General features: G+C 45.7%; 1 protein-coding gene across 2 annotated transcripts in view; it reads left to right on the forward strand.

Moving 5' to 3' along the window:
* CUNH8orf88 (chromosome unknown C8orf88 homolog) overlaps positions 1 to 16,256 on the forward strand; it is a 60,637-nt gene extending 44,381 nt beyond the window's left edge. For both annotated transcript variants that reach the window (XM_088471510.1, XM_088471512.1), the window contains one exon: positions 15,001 to 16,256. In XM_088471510.1, the coding sequence (XP_088327636.1) occupies positions 15,001 to 15,054 (54 nt within the window). In that variant the 3' untranslated portion in view covers positions 15,055 to 16,256. The remainder of the gene's footprint in view (positions 1 to 15,000) is intronic.
* Positions 16,257 to 18,962: the final 2,706 nt, after the last annotated feature.

Below are 18,962 nucleotides of genomic sequence, written 5' to 3' on the forward strand. Positions count from 1 at the left end.
TCTTAAGAGGAGGGGGAGGAGTTGTTGATGCCTCATCATGAGATATCCCCCTATTGTTAAATTCAGTGTTGTGTCCCAAACCAGGACACTCCACTAAGTATGATGTCTTTGGGGACTATACAAACATGGATATATAGTCAGGTGCATAAATATTGGGACATTGACAGAATTTTCATATTTTGGCCTCTATTCACCACCACAATGGCTTTGAAATGAAACAAAAAAGATGTGCTTTAACTGCAGACTTTCAGATTTAATTTGAGGGTAATTACATCCAAATCAGGTGAACGGTGTAGGAATTACAACGGTTTCTATATGTGCCTTCCACTTTTTAAAGGGTCAAAAGTAATGGGACTATCAACTCAAAAGCTATTTCATGGACAAGTGAGGGCTATTCCCTGTGTGCTCTACCCTCCTATCTAGTAATCAATAAACAAAGCTAATTAACTCGCTCTATAAAGCCCTTGCCGTGAGGGCTCTAACCTAAAGTGGTTTAGGAAAATCATATGTTGTAAATGCAGTTATGTGAAAAATGAATCTGGCAATATGAACAATATTAGAGTGGTAATAGCGTGATATGTTCAGTATATCTTTATGACACTGTAAGGTTCATCAAATAAAATCTGACAAAACACAGGTTGAGAAATGATTAAGTAAAATTATTAAGAATTCACATATAAAGATGGGAGCAGGCTCTCCACATCGACAGTCTCAAATGACAAAATAGAAACAATTGTGGCAATGCAGTATCAATCAGCCGTAGGAGTATAGATGAAAGTCAGCGGGCATGTGGAAAAAGTGACGGGTTGCACTATAACAAGTGTCCTCCTGTATGCAAAGCCCTGGTGTATCTGAAATCGTGCTTTGGGCACTGTAGGTTTGTGCAGCTTGTAAGGTAGAAGTGACTCCCAATAGACGATCTCTGAAGGTGTTGATGGGGTTACTATAATGTCAGTGGTAGCTACGTCCCACTAAGGAATGTGTATGATTGCCTTGGATGCGTTCTTCCCAGGGTAGGAGTATGGGACTCCGGAGGGTGTGAGGGTGGTCAGTCCCCTGGCTAGCATCGGCCGTACCTGCTCCGTGTGGCAGCGTGGGTCCGATTGAACGGGCGCGTGCTGCCAGCACTGAAGGGGTGGACTACGTCTGCCTGAGGAGGAGGTGTAACGGCAGTGGCTCGTGTGAGCACCAGATGCCGCAACCTCCTCCAATGGTGGCGCTTACCTACTCTGGGCTCGACGGATCCCGCTTTACCCCTCGCCGGCTATGTTGATAGAAGTCCTCTGTGACTTTCAGTGTGCGGCTTCCGGATAAAACTCATGCCTGAGGTTGGATGAGGCTGGGTAACGTTGTTAGCTGCAATTGCTCGATATTGGTCCTTCTGTTCTGATGGATGGTAACGTCGGGTGGGTACAATTGGGGTAACGCGTTTTGACCCTCTGGGGGTCTTCTTCAAACCAGTGAATCGTGGACATTATGCTGTATCTTGCGGTGATAGAAGGCCGGATGAGTCCCGCCTCTTACTGTTTTAATGGTGTGATTGGTCCAAACAGGGTTGATGCCTGGTGATAGGATGAGTCTCTTGTCACTCATAGCTATCCCCCTGCTGTTTGCATGTAATTGTGGCAATTAATTGATTGCCAATAAAGTCCATCTCATTTTGTGACAACAATATAGTACATTGATTGCAAAAGAGAAAAAGAAGGGGAATTTTAACAGAATGTAGGTCATATGATATCTATATATCATTATATTTAGACTGTGTAGAACAAACTATGAATTATGGAAAGGATATTTTTTAAATGGTAAAGTGATGCAATCCAAGTATATGATACAGGTGCATGCGTAATAATTAGGGCAATTGTAAACATAATAGAATCAGATATAGCATGAAAAGTTTAAATTGGATTGCCGTAGTAGGGCTATATATTGCATCTTAATTCATACTGTCAGTGGATAATGAAGCATATTGATGAGTGGACCAGCATGGTGTAATTCATCTAATAAGATATATTGTCTGTGACTAATTTACTATCTCATTGTCTTGTTTAAATCCTCCAGGGTGGAGGGTCCCCATGTTTATCATTATACGCAGTTCCTCTTTATTGATTTGCTTTGTGTAGTCCCCTCCTCTCCAGTTAGGTTTTACTACTTTTGAGGGCGGTATATTCCAGAGTTGCAGGGTCTGAATTGTGGTATGTTCTGAAGTGTATTGAAATGGGATGCTCCTCACATTTTCCTAATATTGCGCATGTGTTCATATACTCTTACTTTGAATGGACGGATAGTTCTTCCTATATACTGTTTCTTGCAAGGACATTGTAGTAAATGGATCACACCTTTACGGTTACATGTAAGGTTGTCTCGTATTTTGTATATTTGATGAACCTTACAGTGTCATAAAGATATATTGAACATATCACACTATTTTCTCTCTAATATTATTCATATTGCCATGTTGTAAATGCAGTTATGTGAAAAATGAATCTGATTTTCCTAAACCACTTTAGGTTAGAGCCCTCACGGCAAGGGGTTTATAGAGCGCGTTAATTAGCTTTATTGATTACTAGATAGGAGGGTAGATACCCCTCCATTTTTAACGCTGCCCCCCCCTGCACAATCAAGCCACAGCTCAGTGCGCAATATATCCTCTATTTTTGCACCCATTATAAATATGCCCCTGGAGCAAGAGTAGAAAGTCGCTATCACTGGGGGCAAGGAGGGGGTTAGGGGCATGCAGTACTGGGGTATGGGGTGGGCAAAGGTAGATCGCAACTGGGTACTGGGGGAAAGGAGGGGGCTAGGGGCAGGCAAGGCTAGAAAGCAGTCAGAATGTAAAGGGGAGAGAGACAGTGTGTACTGTGTGACTGAAGCAGAAAGAGTAGTGCTGTGCAGCCATGTGTACTGAGCTTTCCTATCTTAGGTCTGTTCAGCCATCTTCTCAGCGCGGGAAATGGCATGGTGCTGCTGCTGTTGTGGGCCCTGGGGTGCGTTACCTGGACTTCCTCTGCTCGCCGTGCTGTGCTCCGCTCCTGTTTTTCTCATCTGCTCAGAGTCAGCTGTTGTGGGCCCGGCTGTGTGTGACCCGGACTTCGTGTGGCTGCTGTGCTCCGCTCCCGGCTGTCACTTGCTCGGGAGTGTGGGCGGGAGGATGCCGAGGTGAGGTGCTGTCTTGCTGTTGCTGACTCTCCCCGGCAGTGGGCAAGACTTGGTGGTCCGGGAACGCTGCTGCTGCTGCTCCCAGTCAGTAGGCGCCGACTGGTCCCGGCGGAACAGGGTGGTGGGCCGGCCAGTGTCTGTCTGCTCTGTAGTTGGAGATTGGCTAGAGGGGCGGAGATCAGTTGAGATGCTGGCGGCTATTGGTTGAGAAGATGCCGCCAACGTCAATTGGCTGCTGCAACGTTGCACACAGTGAGTCCTGCAGGACCTGCTTAGTTTTTAAAACCGGGTCCCCATCTGCCTGTAGCGCGTAAAAACATGCTATAGCGTGTATTTTACGATCCCTGGCCTTTTATTTCTGACTCTGTTTATAACTATCACTGTTTTGGGTTTTTTTTTTTTCCCTCTCCTCATCCCTCAGGTGGATGTGGGGTTTTCTGTGTACTTCATAATTACTAGTATTTGTGAGGGCTTTCGCATTGCATTATTACCTTTTTATTATTAAATATGTTAAAAGGGAAACGGGAGGTTGAGGCCCCTGTATTCAGGATGGTTGATGTGCTGTCTGTACTGGTGATATGGTTCTTTATAATAGTCTATTAGCCCTTGTACAGGAGCCATCTTGGGTTCCTCCTTGTTTCAGGTAATGATGCAGCTAGTGGATCTTTAGGCTACTGTAACACTGCCTCCTTTAATGGGATACTCAGAGCATGCTGTGTTTGTCCTCCCTATACATCCTTTCTGGATGGATGTTATACCCGCTCAAGTCAGAGTATGGCTCAGTTGGCTGTTGCATAAAGAACCGGTAGTCGCTAAGGCGCCTTAAGCAGACCTTCGTTTTATCAGTCTGCTCAGCTTGTAGATTCAGATGCATCATCAGAGAAATCGGATGATGTGCTGGGTTCTTCTCCAGGGTCTTCCCTTCCATAATGGATGTCTCTTTGGTGAGGGCGGCCATATCAATCCTAAATATACGGGATGATGAGCCAGCTCCTAGAAAGAAGAAAAAAAGCTACGTTTCCTAAATTTGAGAGGTGGGGGCGTTCAGCTCACTGTATTGATGGAAGAAGAGGCATGGAGTTACCCAGATAAATGGAAAGATTAACAACTTTTGTATTTTTTCCCAGCTACTGTACTATATGGGAAGTCCCTCTTACTGTGGCTTCTCAGGTGACACATTTAGTCAGGAATGTTATGTTGCTTATTCCGTCAGCATCTCCTCTTACAGATCCTACAGATGGGAAATTGAAACATGTCTTAAAGCAGTATTTCATGATCTAGAGCTTTTACTCGACCAGCTATGGCTAGAGCTTGGGTATTCAAGGCTGTTGAGGAATGAACGGGAGCATTGGAAGTTACTCTACCAGAGAACAGCTGCCCTATATCTCCCACATATGGGAATCAGTCCCTATTTTGGAGAAGCTGCAATATATGCTTGGCTCTTAGTTTCTAAAGCATCGGCAGCCTCGGTTGTGGCTTATAGAGCCCTTTTGGTTAAGGTTCTGGAAAGCAGATACGGGGTCTTAGAAGGGTCTGGAATCCTTACTTTGAAAATATACTTTTTGGAGCAGAATTAGATAAGATACTGCCTACTCTGGCAGCTTCAAATTCCATCTCCCACACTGTCTACTCTGAGGGCTATCAACAGCTACATTTAAAGTCTAGGAAGTCTTCGCAGGACCATCAAGCAAGCTAAGAGGTCCTGGTCGGCCAGACGTCCAGCTTCTAAGCTGGATGACAAACCTTCTGCCTGATGCGGCGGGATTCCTCCTGTTGGAGGCCAACTTCTTCAATTTGCAGACTACTGGCATCAAATAAGTCACCTGGGTGCAAGAAGTGGTTTTTCAGGTGTATGTTCTCACTTTCCGAAGACCTCCTTCCCAGAAGTTTTTTTCTTTTGCACTACTCTCCCATCGGAGTCTATCAGGAACTTGGTCCTACAGGAGGCCATTTACTCCCTGCTGTAGGCAGGGGTGATAATCCAGGTCTCTGTGGTCCAACAGGGAAAGGATAATTAGTCCAATTAATTTTTTGATACAGAAACAGAATGGATTTCATCGCTCTATTCTAAATCTGAAAACCCACCACAAGGTTATCCATGTAACCAAGTTCCGTAGGGAAACTCTTCGATCTATGGAACCTGTGTTGTTTTTGTTTGTTTTTTTTGGCTTCTCTGGACGTTCAGGGTGTGTACTTCCATGTGCCGAGTAAGCCATCACACCAACTATTTCTACGGGTTGCTGTCCTGCAACATTACTAATTTCAGCCACTGCCCTTTGGGTTATCGACTGCCCTGCGGGCCTTTACCAAAATAATGGCAGTGATGACTGCCTATGTCAGGATTCAGGGAATCACAATATGACCATACCTGGGCGGGTCTTCTGATAATGGCACAGTCTCCAGCCATTGTAAAACACAATCGCCAACTGACCATTGCCTGCCTACAGAAGCACGGCTGGATAATCGATTGGAGAAGTCTTCTCTGTCTCCAATACAGCGGATGGTACATCTGGGGGCGCTTCTGGATTCTCTGGCACAAAGGGTGTTTCTGCCAGAGGACAAGATGGTGGCCCTATTATTGCGGGTATGCAAATTGCTACGCAATCAAAGGGTATCCAGTCTATAAGCAATGCAGGTCTTGGTGTAGATGGTATCCACCTTGACATGGTGGAATATGCTCAGTTCCATTCCAGGACTTTGCAGCAATTGATTCTCTCCCGATGGAACGGACAGCATCATCTAATACGGTACCAGAAGATCCTTCTCACTCTGGAGATCTCCAACCCCCCCCCCCCTTTCCCCCTCTCTCTGTCTCTCTCGTGCTTTGGATGGGTGCCCGCTCATCACACCGTTTGGGGGAGATAGACAAATCTGGAAACTCATCTGCCCATAAACATTCTGGAAGTTTCGAGAAGTCTACAATGTGTTCATCGTGGCACAGGACCTGATCATGGGCAGGCTGGTCCAGATCCAGTCCGACAACGTGACCACAGTAGCCTATCTCATGAGGTAGGCACACGAAGTCAGGCAGCCCTGAAGGAAGTGATAAACATTCTGATATGGGCAGAATGTCATCTTACAGGTATCTCTGCTATATTCATCCTTGGAATCCTCAATTGGGAAGCGGAACTCCTAAATTGTCAGGACATACACGTCGGAAAGTGGGTTCTCCTCCTGGGGTTTTTTCAACTCCTGGTGGACAAATGGGACGTACCAGACATAGACCTCATGGCATCACGTCACAACCACAAGGTCTCCAGGTAAGAGTCCAGGATCAGAGACCCCTCAGCCACCTTCATGGACGCACTGGCAGGATGACGGGACTTCAAGCTGGCGGATCTCTTCCCCCTATTTCCCTCCTTCCAAGGGTCCTCAGAAAATTCAAGCAGGAAGGCGGAACAGTAATACTGGCTCCTGCTTGGCTTAGACATCATTCATTCACTGACATACGGAATCTATCCATAGATATTCAGCTTCTTCCTTTATGGCTGGATCTGTTAGTGCAGGATCCCTGCCTGCATCCGGACTTACCTAGTCTGTCCTTGACAGGGTAGCTCTTAAGGCTTCCACCTTGGAGCCAAAAGTTTTCACCAGCTCTGCAATTTAAATGATGCTTAGGGCATGAGTCTTCTGCTGCCCGCATCTGTTACTGAGTTTAGCATTCTGTTGGGTGTTTCCACAAGAAAGTATGACCCTAGGGTTTCCTGGGTACTTATTTTTTCTAGGCTGGTTTATACTTTGGTTTCTGCACTGTCAATCTAGTTTCAGAAGAGTATTGCTTCTTTGTCGGAGGTTAGTATTTTTCTTTTTTTTCAGGGGGTTCTCCGAGTTCAGCCACCTTTTTGTTCCACCGGTAGCACTGTGGGATTTTTCTTTGGTTCTCAAGGGGCTACAAGCTCACCCATTTGAACCTCTGCATAGTCTCTGATTTTTGCAACACTGATTTGTTGCTTCCCATTTTTTATTTATTTTTTTCACCAGGTTAGAGCTGTCCTCCATACAGGGGAGGGTTAACTTTTCTAAGGTAATGTCCCGTCTTCATGTGAATGGAGAAATGGTGGTTCCAGCTCTTTCAGCCTTCAGATTTCTCTGTGGGTGAAGTCTTCCTGGATGGGGTTCGTGCTCCGTATCTATGTGGAGCGCACAAACTGTTAGATAATCAGACACTATTTGTGTTATGAGGTTTCACAAACTAGGTTGGCCAGCCAACAAACAAACTCTGGCTCGATGGTTACGTATGACTATTTCCCAGGTTTACACTAAGGCTGATCTCCCTGTCCTTAGCACGGCGATAGCACATTCTATTTGGTCTGTGGAACCACCGTGGGCGTTTCATTGTGGTGCCTATGTTGATCAATTGTGCAAGGCAGCCACGTGATCTTTTGTCCACACTTTTCTTAGGTTTTATGCCTTTGATACTTTTCCCTCTCAGGATGCTTCTTTTGGGCGACGAGTTCTCCTTTTCTGCTCAGGAGCGTCCCCCACCCTTAGGGGAACTTCTTTAGGACATCCCCAAGGTATCCCTGTGGATCCCTATAGAACCTGAAGAAGAAAATAAGTTATGGTAGACCTATTTTCTTCGAGGTTCATAGGGTCAACAGGGCACCCACCCTGACACACCTCGCTTTATTGGGTAATTTCTTTCGGGCACGGATTCCCTCAGTTTCTAAGAGTGCTTCTGGTGTACGATTGTTCTTCCTTCTCCTTCCTTGGGCTTGTTTACACAACTGAATGCCTGTAGCCAGGGGGCGGGGTATATGTGGAGGAGGACCAGGGGCATCCTGGGAGCTGAAAGTTTAACTGTTTGGTGCTTGGATCACTCCAACCACATTATCCCCATGGTATCACTGTGGACCCTATGGACCTCGAAGAAAGAGTTATCAATGGTAAGTCTACCATAACTCTTCTTTTTTTTTTTTTTTTTTTTTCCGATTTTTATTCAATATTATTTCTTATGAGTGGGCAGCGCTAGGCATTCTATAGGAAGCCTGCACTGCCGCTCCATTGAATCTCGTACCGGTGGCCGCAGCACTGGTGAGTATCCGTGCCTTCGGCTGGTCCCCAGCGCACACCAGGGACCCGCGGCCGGTGGGCGCAGGTAAGAGCGACTCCCTGCTTGCAGGGCTGTCACTGCCGGTGTGGGACACAACCGGCATTGCTGACGGCAGTTGGCATTGACCTTGGGTTATCGTGAGATGGGCTCTCCCTGTTAACCCCGCTCCCTTGGCTCACTGCAGAAGCCTGCCATAGGGATTCTCCTCTCTCCCTTCCCACACTGAGATGCTGAGCAGCTATTTTAGCCTGTGCCTGCTTCAGCTTGTCTCTGGAGAGAAGCAAAGCGCTCCTGTTTTTTTCCTCTGCAGTCAGCTTATACTTATACTCCTTCCTAGCTATTGGGGTCTGGTTTGTTGAGCAATTATTGCCCATTTGTGCCTTGCTTTGAATGTTTCTGTGTGCATGTTTGTTAGAGTACTTAGGGCCTGATTCAGACCCACTTGCGAGCGGCTGTCCGCTCGCAAGTGGGTCGATGTTCTGGACTGAGCATGCGCACGACGGAGGGAGCTCCGTCGTGCGCATGCGCCAGACGCGACGAGCGAAGGAAAGTCCTTCGCTCGTGTCCGATCAAAGGGGGCGTGCTGTCAATGTTGATTGACAGTACGCCCCCTTTGGTAGGCGTGCCGGGGGCGTGCCTCCCTGACGGGGGCGTTCCCACGGGAACGCCTCCCGTCAAAAACCGGCCCACTGACATCACTAGTGATGTCAGTGGGAGTGATTTTGGCTCTGATAGAGCCAAAATCACTCCGGAGCTTGCGGTTGAAAACCTCAACCGCAGGCTCCGGCTCGCAATTTCGATGGTCGCGATGGTCTCGACCATCGCGGCCATCAAAATGCACGCTCGTATAGCCTGTGGGTGGTGACCCACAGCTATACGAGCGTCCAGAAGGACGCTCCATTTTCATGGAGGCCGGCCCTCATTCAGAGCGTGCGCTCTGCTCAGAGCGTACGGCTCTGAATGAGGGCCTTAGAACAGAAAAAGGGCAGGAGACAGGGAGAAAATCTAACTTTTTTCATAATGTTTATTATTCTATTGTCTGTATTCTATTCTGTAATTTTTCTATTCAGATAGCTTTAGTGTTCTTTATTGTGGGGTTTAGTAACACCCTTCTGCAAGCCTCACTTATTGTGGCGAGGTCAAGAAAACATTCATTGCACTGACCCCTTAGATGCACTCTTGTTTCTTAACATTTGATGTGTTGGGACGGTGTTGGAATTCTATGACATGTCTGCCAAGAACTATGCACCCAAGGAGGTGGCTGCTCCTGCATTGTGTATCTGCAAGACTTGTACCACTGTACTTTCTCGGGACCTGGATAATTTCTGTGCCTGGTGTTTCGCAGCTGCGCAGCAAGTGTCCATCGACCACAACTTTCAGCCAAGAACCAGCTTGAGCTACCTCCTTTTCACAGGTAATGCTGCAGTTGGTTAAGAAATTTTCAGCCCCTGGACCCACTCCCCTTGCGAGTGTCCCTTCAGACGCCAGCTGCCCTGGTTGTGCCTTCTCGGGGTCCTGTGCAGCAGTCTGCCATAGAACCTCCATGGATACAGTCCTTCTTGCAGTCGGTACAGGGCTTAGCGCAGGTGTCGGAGTCTTTCCAACAAATGTTGGATAGGGACTGCACGTCTAGGCGCAGACCCTCCAGGCGAGATGGTTCTACTCCCCTGTCAGGTTATAATTCGGACTCTGAAGTTTCCTCAGTCCAACGAGGACGATATGTCTAATGGAGCATACACACGGTCAGATTTGTCAGATGAACGATTTTACCAACGATTTGAATGATTTTTGACTGCATTAAAATGAATGGAATCATCCAAGTCTGACTGCAAACACATAAGATGTCAGATATCGTTATCTGACCATCTGGAACGCGCATCGTTCAGGCATGTCAGATATGTCAGATTTTCCTTCAGATATGAACAATTGAACGATTTTTTAAATAGTTATCGTTCAGATCTGAAGAAAAATCTGACCGCGTGTATGCACCATTACATGTCTGGTGTTGGAACCTCCTCTATTCCGGAGGACTCTGCTGTGGATCGGGCTAATAGGAGTGTCCTCCCTTGTTGAATGCTCATATTGCCCGCTTGGTAAAGAATACTACCTTTCCTATTCATGGTCACCCTGGACATCCAGGATGCCTATTTGCATATTCCTATCATGCTCAGTCACCAACTTGCTCTCCGGTTTGCGGGCCGGGAGGACCATTTCCAATTTCTGGCATTACCGTTTGTGAAAACACATAGAGCCATGGAAAGTTCAAAGATCATGGTGGCTCAATTGTGGCGCAGGGGTATCAGAATTCTCCCATTTCTGGATGACCTACTGATTTTCACCGGATCACCAAAGGACCTCAGGGAACACATCCGTCTCTCGATCGATCTGCTCCAGTCCAATGGATGGCTCATCAATTGGAGGAAATCCTCCTTGACTCCGTCGCTGGAGATGTGCCATTTGGGGGCCTTGTTGGATTCCAGGTTGCAGCGGGACTTCCTTCCAGCACAGAAGTGTCGGGACCTACAGGTCCACCTCACCACTGACTCAATTCTGTGCGGGTGGGGGGCAATAACCTGCTAGCAAACCGTTCAGGGCCGGTTGATCGACAACCAGCTCTCCAGAGTCATCCATGTTCTGGAACTTTTTCCAGTCTTCAGGGCTCTTTGCCTAACACTGCCGCTCCTCCAGCATTGTCCTGTCCAGGTACAGTCCGATATCGCCAAAATCAACCATCAAGGAGGCACCTGCCGTCAACCCGTCATGAAGAAGGTGAGTCTCATTCTCAACTGGGCAGAGTGTCATCTTCTGGCTCTGTCGTCCGTTTTCATTCCAGCCAGGATGTTCACGCCGGCGAATGGGCACTTCACCCATACGTCTTTCAGCTTCTGGTTCTTCAATGGGGCTTGCCGGACATCGACTTGATGGCGTCTCTGCACAACCACAAGCTTCTGAGATGCTGCTCTCGCCCCAGGGACCCGGGAGCCTTTCTGGTGGATGCCATGGTAGTCCGGTGGAGGTTCGATATAATGTAAGTCTTCAATTTAAAAAAAAATCTCACTGATTCTGCGGGTCCTTCGCAAATTGAAGTTAGAGGGCGGCATGGTAATCTCATGGTAGCCCCCAATTGGCCACGTCAAGCTTGGTACGCAGATCTTCTCTACCTATCCATCAACTTTTGCTGCGTCTTCCTCTGCGGCTGGATCTTCTGTCTCGGAGCCTGTGCTTCCATCCAGATCTGGTCCGTGTCGCTTTGACGGGGTGGCTCCTAAGTCATCAGTCTTGAGAGCTAAGGGATTCCCCGGTGCGGTCATTCGTACTATGTAAAGCCATCCTCTGCAAGAGTTTATCACTGTGTTTGGCGGACTTACTTTGGGGTTAAGATTCCTGGCAGAACACCAAGCCGAGTGTTTTGTCTCTCTCGGGTCCTCTCCTTTCTACAGGCAGGTCTTGATTTGGGCCTCCATCTCTCTTCTTTGTAAGTGCAGGTTTCCATGCTTTCTGTCCTCTTCCAGAGACAGATTGCTCTGAGGCATGACAATATGGACTTTCCTTCAAGGTGTTCTCCACATACAGCCCCCGTTTCCTCTGGTGGCTCCTTGGAACTTGTCTTTGGTGCTTCGATTTCTTCAGTCATCATCCTTTTGAGCCTTTGGACTCCCCATTTCTGGCATTTCATGCTGACAGGTTGTTATTCGGGCTCGCTTGGACTACAAGGTAGTTTCTCGGTTTCATATCAACCGGAAATCGTCGTACCTGCTTTTCATGCACCTAATTGTTCACTGGAGGAGCCTTCTTTGGACATTGAGGGTCCTCTGGATCTATGTGGATAAGGACCCGGGATCTCCGTAAGAAGGATTCCCATCGTGTCCTCTACAACTTTCACAAACTGGGCTGGCCGGCTACAAAACCGACTTTGGCCAGATGGCTTCATTTGACTGTTACACTTGCGGTGCGGCGGCCCTTCCTGCCCCATTACTGATGACTGCTGATTCCACCAGATAGGTAGGTATTTCTTGGGCAGCTTGCCGGGACACCTCGGCTGAGCAGCTTTGTAGGGCGGCCACGTGGTCCTCTGACCATACGTTCCTCAGGGTCTATTCCTTTGTTGCCTTAGCTACTGTGGATGTGCATTTTGGGCAAAGAGTTCTCAGTGCAGCACAGGATTATCCCCTTCCTTAGGCTATACAGTGGACGTCCCAAAGCTATTCCTCTGTTCCCTATGGCATATAGAAGAAAAGGAGACTTAAGTTCTTACCTGGTTAAGTCTTTTTCTTCAAAATCCATAGGGGAGACAGGGCGCCCACCCTAACGCACCTGGCGTACAGGGTTTTTACTCTGCTTCCAGTTTACCTTTTTGCATTTCTGGGGTTGTCGGTCTTCCTTCTCGCTCCTATTTTTGGCTTGCTAACTTAACTGGCCTGTCTGGGGGCGGGGAGTAGGTGAGGAGGAGCCTGAGATGCTGGGAAGAAAAGCCTAACTAATTGGTGCCTGGACTCTTACACTCCAGCCTATATCTCACTGTATAGCCTGTGTCCCCTATGGATTTCGAAGAAAAGGATTTAACCAGGTAAAAACCTAATTTTTATTTTTTTATTACACACTGCTTACCTCCTGTTTTATTGTTATCGTTCACTTTAATGCCCCTGCAAACGACCAAACGATGGTCAATGCGCGGGTACGAATGGTCGTGATCGACCATCACCCGGGAAAACCGGCATATGTGGTCGATTTCGACCATGTAAGTAACGCTATCAAAGTGTGTGTGTGATTCATAGCTGCCTTGTGGATTAGGTTTAGTGGCCCTTTGACTATATAAGGCCGATTTTAATCAAGTTTGGCTGCACACGTTTCTGTATAACATAGCTAGTTCATACACATGCAAATCTGTATGGGGGTGCAAAAAAACGTGCATTTAATTGAATCGGGACCCTATAATATGACATTTTAGAGTCCACTATTCCCTACAGATGCAGTGGGGGCCCATAGTAATCATGAGACACTAGTCCAGTTTTTCTCAAACTCTGTCCTCAAGGCACCCTAACGGTCTAAGTTTAAGGATAACCATGCTTGGGCACAGGTGACTTAATTAGTACTTCAGTCTTGATTTAATTACGTGAGGCGGTCAGAGGGAGGCAGTGTGCGTGAGGCGGTCAGAGGGAGGCGGTGTGCGTGAGGCGGTCAGAGGGAGGCGGTGTGCGTGAGGCGGTCAGAGGGAGGCGGTGTGCGTGAGGGAGGCGGTCAGAGGGAGGTGGTGTGCGTGAGGCGGTCAGAGGGAGGCAAAGGTTAAGGTTAGGGTTAGACACCACCAAGGAAGGGGTTAGGGGGGGAGAGGGGTAGGGATAGAGTACTTACCTGCCCTGTTGGGTTCTTCTCCCTTCGGGCTGCCGGAGTCTTCATACCCATTCCCATGTAACAGGTAAACCTGCACAGACACACTGACTCCTGTAAGGAGCCACATGGCTTGCAGCTATGCAGCGTCTAGTTTTCTCATCTGCTGATTGTGGAGTGACCTCTCCCGCTGATAGTATTTCACTTACTAGTGTGACTGCTAGATCATATATAAAGTCGCAATTGTTTCTTCACATAATGTAATTTATTTTTCCATTTGGACATCTGCAAGAAATATGGCTCTTGTGTTTAAATAACAGTTTTGTGTGTTAACATTCAATTCAATTAAATGAAGTGAAATTAAATTTATTTGGTTAATTTTCATTTCTATGATAATTGTAACGTTCATATTTACAAGTGACACAGGGCCTGATTCAGAGCCGCTCGTAAGCGGCCGCACGTTCGTTCCGAGCGATGTTTGCCCAACTGCGCATGCGTACGGATTTTAATACGCATGCGCGAACCAGTCAGTGTGGCCGAAATCGTTTGTTCGCTAAATAGCGAATGCCTGCTATTTTGAGTGACAGGAGGAGGCGTATGTGGGTGGTAACAGGGGAAGGTAGTTGAAAACTGGGAGCGGAGATCAGAACGCAGGCGTGCTTAAAGGTCAAAACGGGCGTTTTATGGGTGTGCATAATTAATACAGCAGCATCATTGACCACGTCACTGGCTTATTTTATAGTCAGAACTGCTCGCAAGATTGTGGTAGGAAAAACCAACCACAAGAATAGCGAGCAGTTCATACGCTGGTCGATGTACTCGATTAATCTAATAAATAGCGGATATGAAGTAGGATGCGAGCGGCCAGGGGGCGTAGTTATCCAAAAAACGACCGCAGGTTTTGTTCGCTCGTTCAGACATGGAGGCGTCAACAGACCGCAAAGAGCGAACGGTTCATTTGAATAGCCACCCCCTTTTCCTGAACGACCGTCCGCAAATAGCGTCCGGCTCTGAATCAGGCCCACAGTCCAGACATTCCTATCTCATGTATATGACTGTTCCCTACATTATTATATTGTGTACAAATAGGGTAGTGTGTAAGTCACATGTACTTAATAATATTGTAAATCCACATCGTGACACTAGCCCGGTATATACACTTATTACTCCTGAGACAATCCTGGCGCATATACTTGGGTTGTAGACCATGAAGTATCTTGTGATGAACATGAATGGAAATATAGTTTTTCATGCATTTAACTTCAGTTATGGTGCAAATACGTCTAACCTTTAAAATAATATCAATCTGTTGGCTTGAAAGTATTTCTGAAACCTAGATCTGCATTTACCTGATATGTTTAAAACCATGTTTGCCATCCTTGCTAGGTTTAATATATATTTTGGGTGTATTTCAATTTTCCCCTCAACAACTTTTGCGCTACCTTTGTGTTTTCTCATAGCTTTCCGACCTTTCTGAGACCGTTCCCCTCTCATCATCATCCAGCATCGTGTAGGGAGCGGGTCTGCCTACAAATGCCAAGAACAGTCTGAGTACTACTTATGCCATCTGTAAAAAGATTATCATCTGATTTTTGGAATATAGTTATATCCCTATATACCAGATTTTCCAATAAACAGAAATTCTGTTAATATAACGAAGCCTCAAGAAAATCACAGTAATATGACACTGGAATTTGTTTTTGTATATACTCTATTTATTTAAAGTTATGTTGAGAGTTTGTATGTATAGATGCTTTGTGTGACTACTGTGTTTCTGCTTATGTCTTAAGGTGCGTACACACGTTCAGATAAAGTGAACGATTTAAACGATAAGGGTTTTATTGTTATCGTTCACTTTAATGCCCCTGCAAACGACCAAACGATGGTCAATGCGCGGGTACGAATGGTCGTGATCGACCATCACCCGGGAAAACCGGCATATGTGGTCGATTTCGACCATGTTAGCCTGTTTACTATAGGGACCCGCGATCGTTAATCGCGGGTCGTTATAGGTTAATGCATGTGTTGGATGTTCGATAACTATCATCCAACACATGCAGAACGATCAGATAACGATTGTCGCCGTGTGTGTACGCAGCTTTATACCAGTTTTTTTTGTTTTCTTTCTTTTTGCTCACAAGTTACCATTCTAATTTATGTTGCACATTTTCATTCTTGTTGAAATGTTTAATATATTCTTGTTTAACATGGGCACACACAAATTCCTTTTCAATTTCTGCCTAAAGACAAATCCACATAAAGCTCCTCTTTAAACCATAGAATAGATCTTAAGTTAGAAAAAAGTGTTGCATTTGAGGGCGATCTAAGGAACTTTTCTATGGTTGATACATTTAGAACTATTAGGTCAGGAGCACAGAAGCTGGTCTGTCTTATGTACTTATGACACACACACCTTAGATCAGTGGTTCTCAAACTCTGTCCTCAGGACCCCAAACAGTGCATGTTTTCCAGGTCACCCAGCAGGTGCACAGGTGTGGTCATTACTCACTCACTGACTGATTACTGACATTTTAAAAGATCCACAAGTAGAGCTAATTATTTCACTTGCAATTCTGTGAGGAGACCTGGAAAACATGCACTGTTTGGGGTCCTGAGGACCGAGTTTGAGAACCACTGCCTTAGATAAATCGGTATGGCTTGTTTTGTCTGTAGTGGAGTAAACCAGCAATGGGTGTCTACCCCAGCACAGTCTGCATCCCACGACTATTAGTGAGAAGGATAGGTATCTGCATATAAAACTGTGTCCATGCAATGAACAGAAAATGCACCTGTACAGCAGATCTTAAATTCTGTAGCTATTACCGCTACTGGGAATCTCACCAAATTCAAAATACTCACTACACCCTTTCCACGCCCTCTGCCCCTCTCTGACTGCCCCCTTTCCACGCCCTCTGCCCGTCTCTGATCTTGGAAAACATGCCTACATTATATAAATGTAAACAGCATTAAAGTCATATATATATATATATATATATATATATATATATATATATATATATATATATATATATATATATAACCGATGCGGTAGTATTATGATTAGACCCAGGACAGAGTGAGACTGCTAAGTGTGTGCACCAGTCACCTACGCACACTGTTCGGCAGCAATGTTGTGTGCTCAGCTGAGCCAGTTTTCATGAGAGCGCAGCCTGTCCATTCCCTGGGACTCGGTGACATCACAGCGGCACTTATTAGCTATATATTCACAAAGCATTTGTTCCTATTTTATAGGCGGCAATTCTCAGAAATGTTGGGTCATCCCACAAAATGCTGCCTGGACGGAGCAGAGTTACCGTTATTTGATTGAGGAAACCCTGTTCAACTAAAATCATTTCTCCACATCAGAGACCATGAACGCTGCATTTGCTTCAGAAGTCTGTACCCACCCATGTACTCAAACAGGTTACTACCTTTTGTATTGACTCATACATGAGCACCGCCTCTCATTAACAGATCTGCTTTTATTCTGTGCAGCATTTTCATTATCCGGTTGCCACTTGAAGACCACCTGACATACCAGGTCTTTTGTTATTGTATACACTGTATTTCTATGTATATTTTGGGAATGATGATCTGTGCAATTGAGTATTTTGGTTTCATTTAATACAACAGAATAAAGGTGTCTGGCTTCGTTCTTACTGGAGTAAGTTAATTCCAATGCTGTAACCTAAGTGTGGCAAGGGTCTGACAAAGGCTTCGCCTACAACATTGGATGCTTATAGAGTTAGTAGTGAGTAATAAAATATGTAAAAAGCATGAACTATAGATGGACATTAAAATGTCAATGTCTAGATAGACACCAGATGTCGACGTGATTTTTTTTTTTTTAGGATTAGGCACTTACCCCGATGGTTAGGGTTAGGCACCAGGAGCGAGGGTTAGGGTGAAGATTAGGGCGAAGATTAGGGCTAAAAAAAAATAAAATCCTGTGAGTATTTTTTCGTGTCAACATTTTGACCCAGTTGACCTACTTACATGTCGACCTTTAGTGTGTCAACTTTTTGTCCCTTTTAAACCTATTTACTGTCTATCTAGACACTGTCAACCTTTTTACTGTCTGTTTATCCACACTGATGTTCTATTCAACGGAAATTCTATCCTGATATCTGTGTTTGGGAATAAACTAAACATATGATGAAACCTGTAGTAAAAATCCCTCTCCCACTGCCATATGGCATAAAATACCTGCAGTTAAGAAAACTATATAAAATAATTATTAGTTGCATGGATGTGTAAAATGTTTGAGCTTTGTGGCTTTCATTAATTAAAGTTACTGCTTCCAGGCACTGCAGTTTTAGACCTAGTTGTCCAAAAACAAAGTATAAGAGCAATTAGCCACCTACTGTAAGTACACTATGTAGACAAAAGTGAATGGACACTGGCAGCAAATAGATCAACAAGATTTTAATTGATGTCAGTACTATGTAGGTCCACCACGTGCAGTGATTACTGCAGACACCCTTCTTGGCAAACTGTCCACAAGTTCCTAGGCAACAGCAGGCGGTATGTTTTGCCATTCTGCCTTTAGTACAGTGACCAAACTGTGACACTAAATAAGGCCTGAGTCGGCCTAGAACGCACCCGTCGCTCCATTTCATCCCAGAGGGTCTCATTGGGGTTAAGATCTGGACTCAATCCACCCGGGTTCCCGAATTTTCTATATACCAGTCCAGTGTCACTCTGGAAACATGACAGGTGGCATTGTCATTCCTATAAAAACCATAATTGTTTCCATAGAACTGCATGTGCATGGGCCTCCCTACAAAGTATTCTTGTCGAAGCGCCATTTTGAACTCATGTGCAATGGTATGCATATCGATTGCGTGGGGGGGTCTAATCACTTTTATCTACATAGTGCAGTAGTTGTCAGTGTGTGTCCCATGACTGGTAATGCCACCCAGTATACTGGTGCTATGTGTATGTAACAATAGTTTGACGGGACATACAGCTGTCAAGAGTGAGTTGTCACCTGTAAGCCCACATTCTAAATCTATATGAGCAACCAGTAACACTTTGGTCACCTGAGAACATGGTTCGGTGTTACTACTTGCTGAGTAGGCATTGGTTTGGATCCGTGTAGTACAGTGATTTTCAACTCTCTGCACACCGAACAAAATTTTGAAATTGCTAAGGCACACCATCAGTCCCCCACAGAAAAACAAATGCACACATTCCCCCCCCCAGAAAAAAATAAAACACGATGGCCCCCTCAGATCAAAATCATTGGCCCCCACAGAAAAAAAAATAAAAAAATAACCAGCTGCGATGTCTCGTCGTCCCTGTCCTGTCCCTTATCGGCTGGAGTTGCTTGCTCACACTTAGTGACTGAGTACACGGTGCAGAGCTGGGAGCAGTGTGCAGGCAGGCATACAATGTGGTGTCTCCATAGGTCATGGCATGG

The sequence above is a fragment of the Taudactylus pleione genome, unplaced genomic scaffold (assembly GCF_031769625.1).
Source record: "Taudactylus pleione unplaced genomic scaffold, aTauple2 ptg000114l, whole genome shotgun sequence".
Taxonomy (NCBI): Eukaryota; Metazoa; Chordata; class Amphibia; order Anura; family Myobatrachidae; genus Taudactylus; species Taudactylus pleione.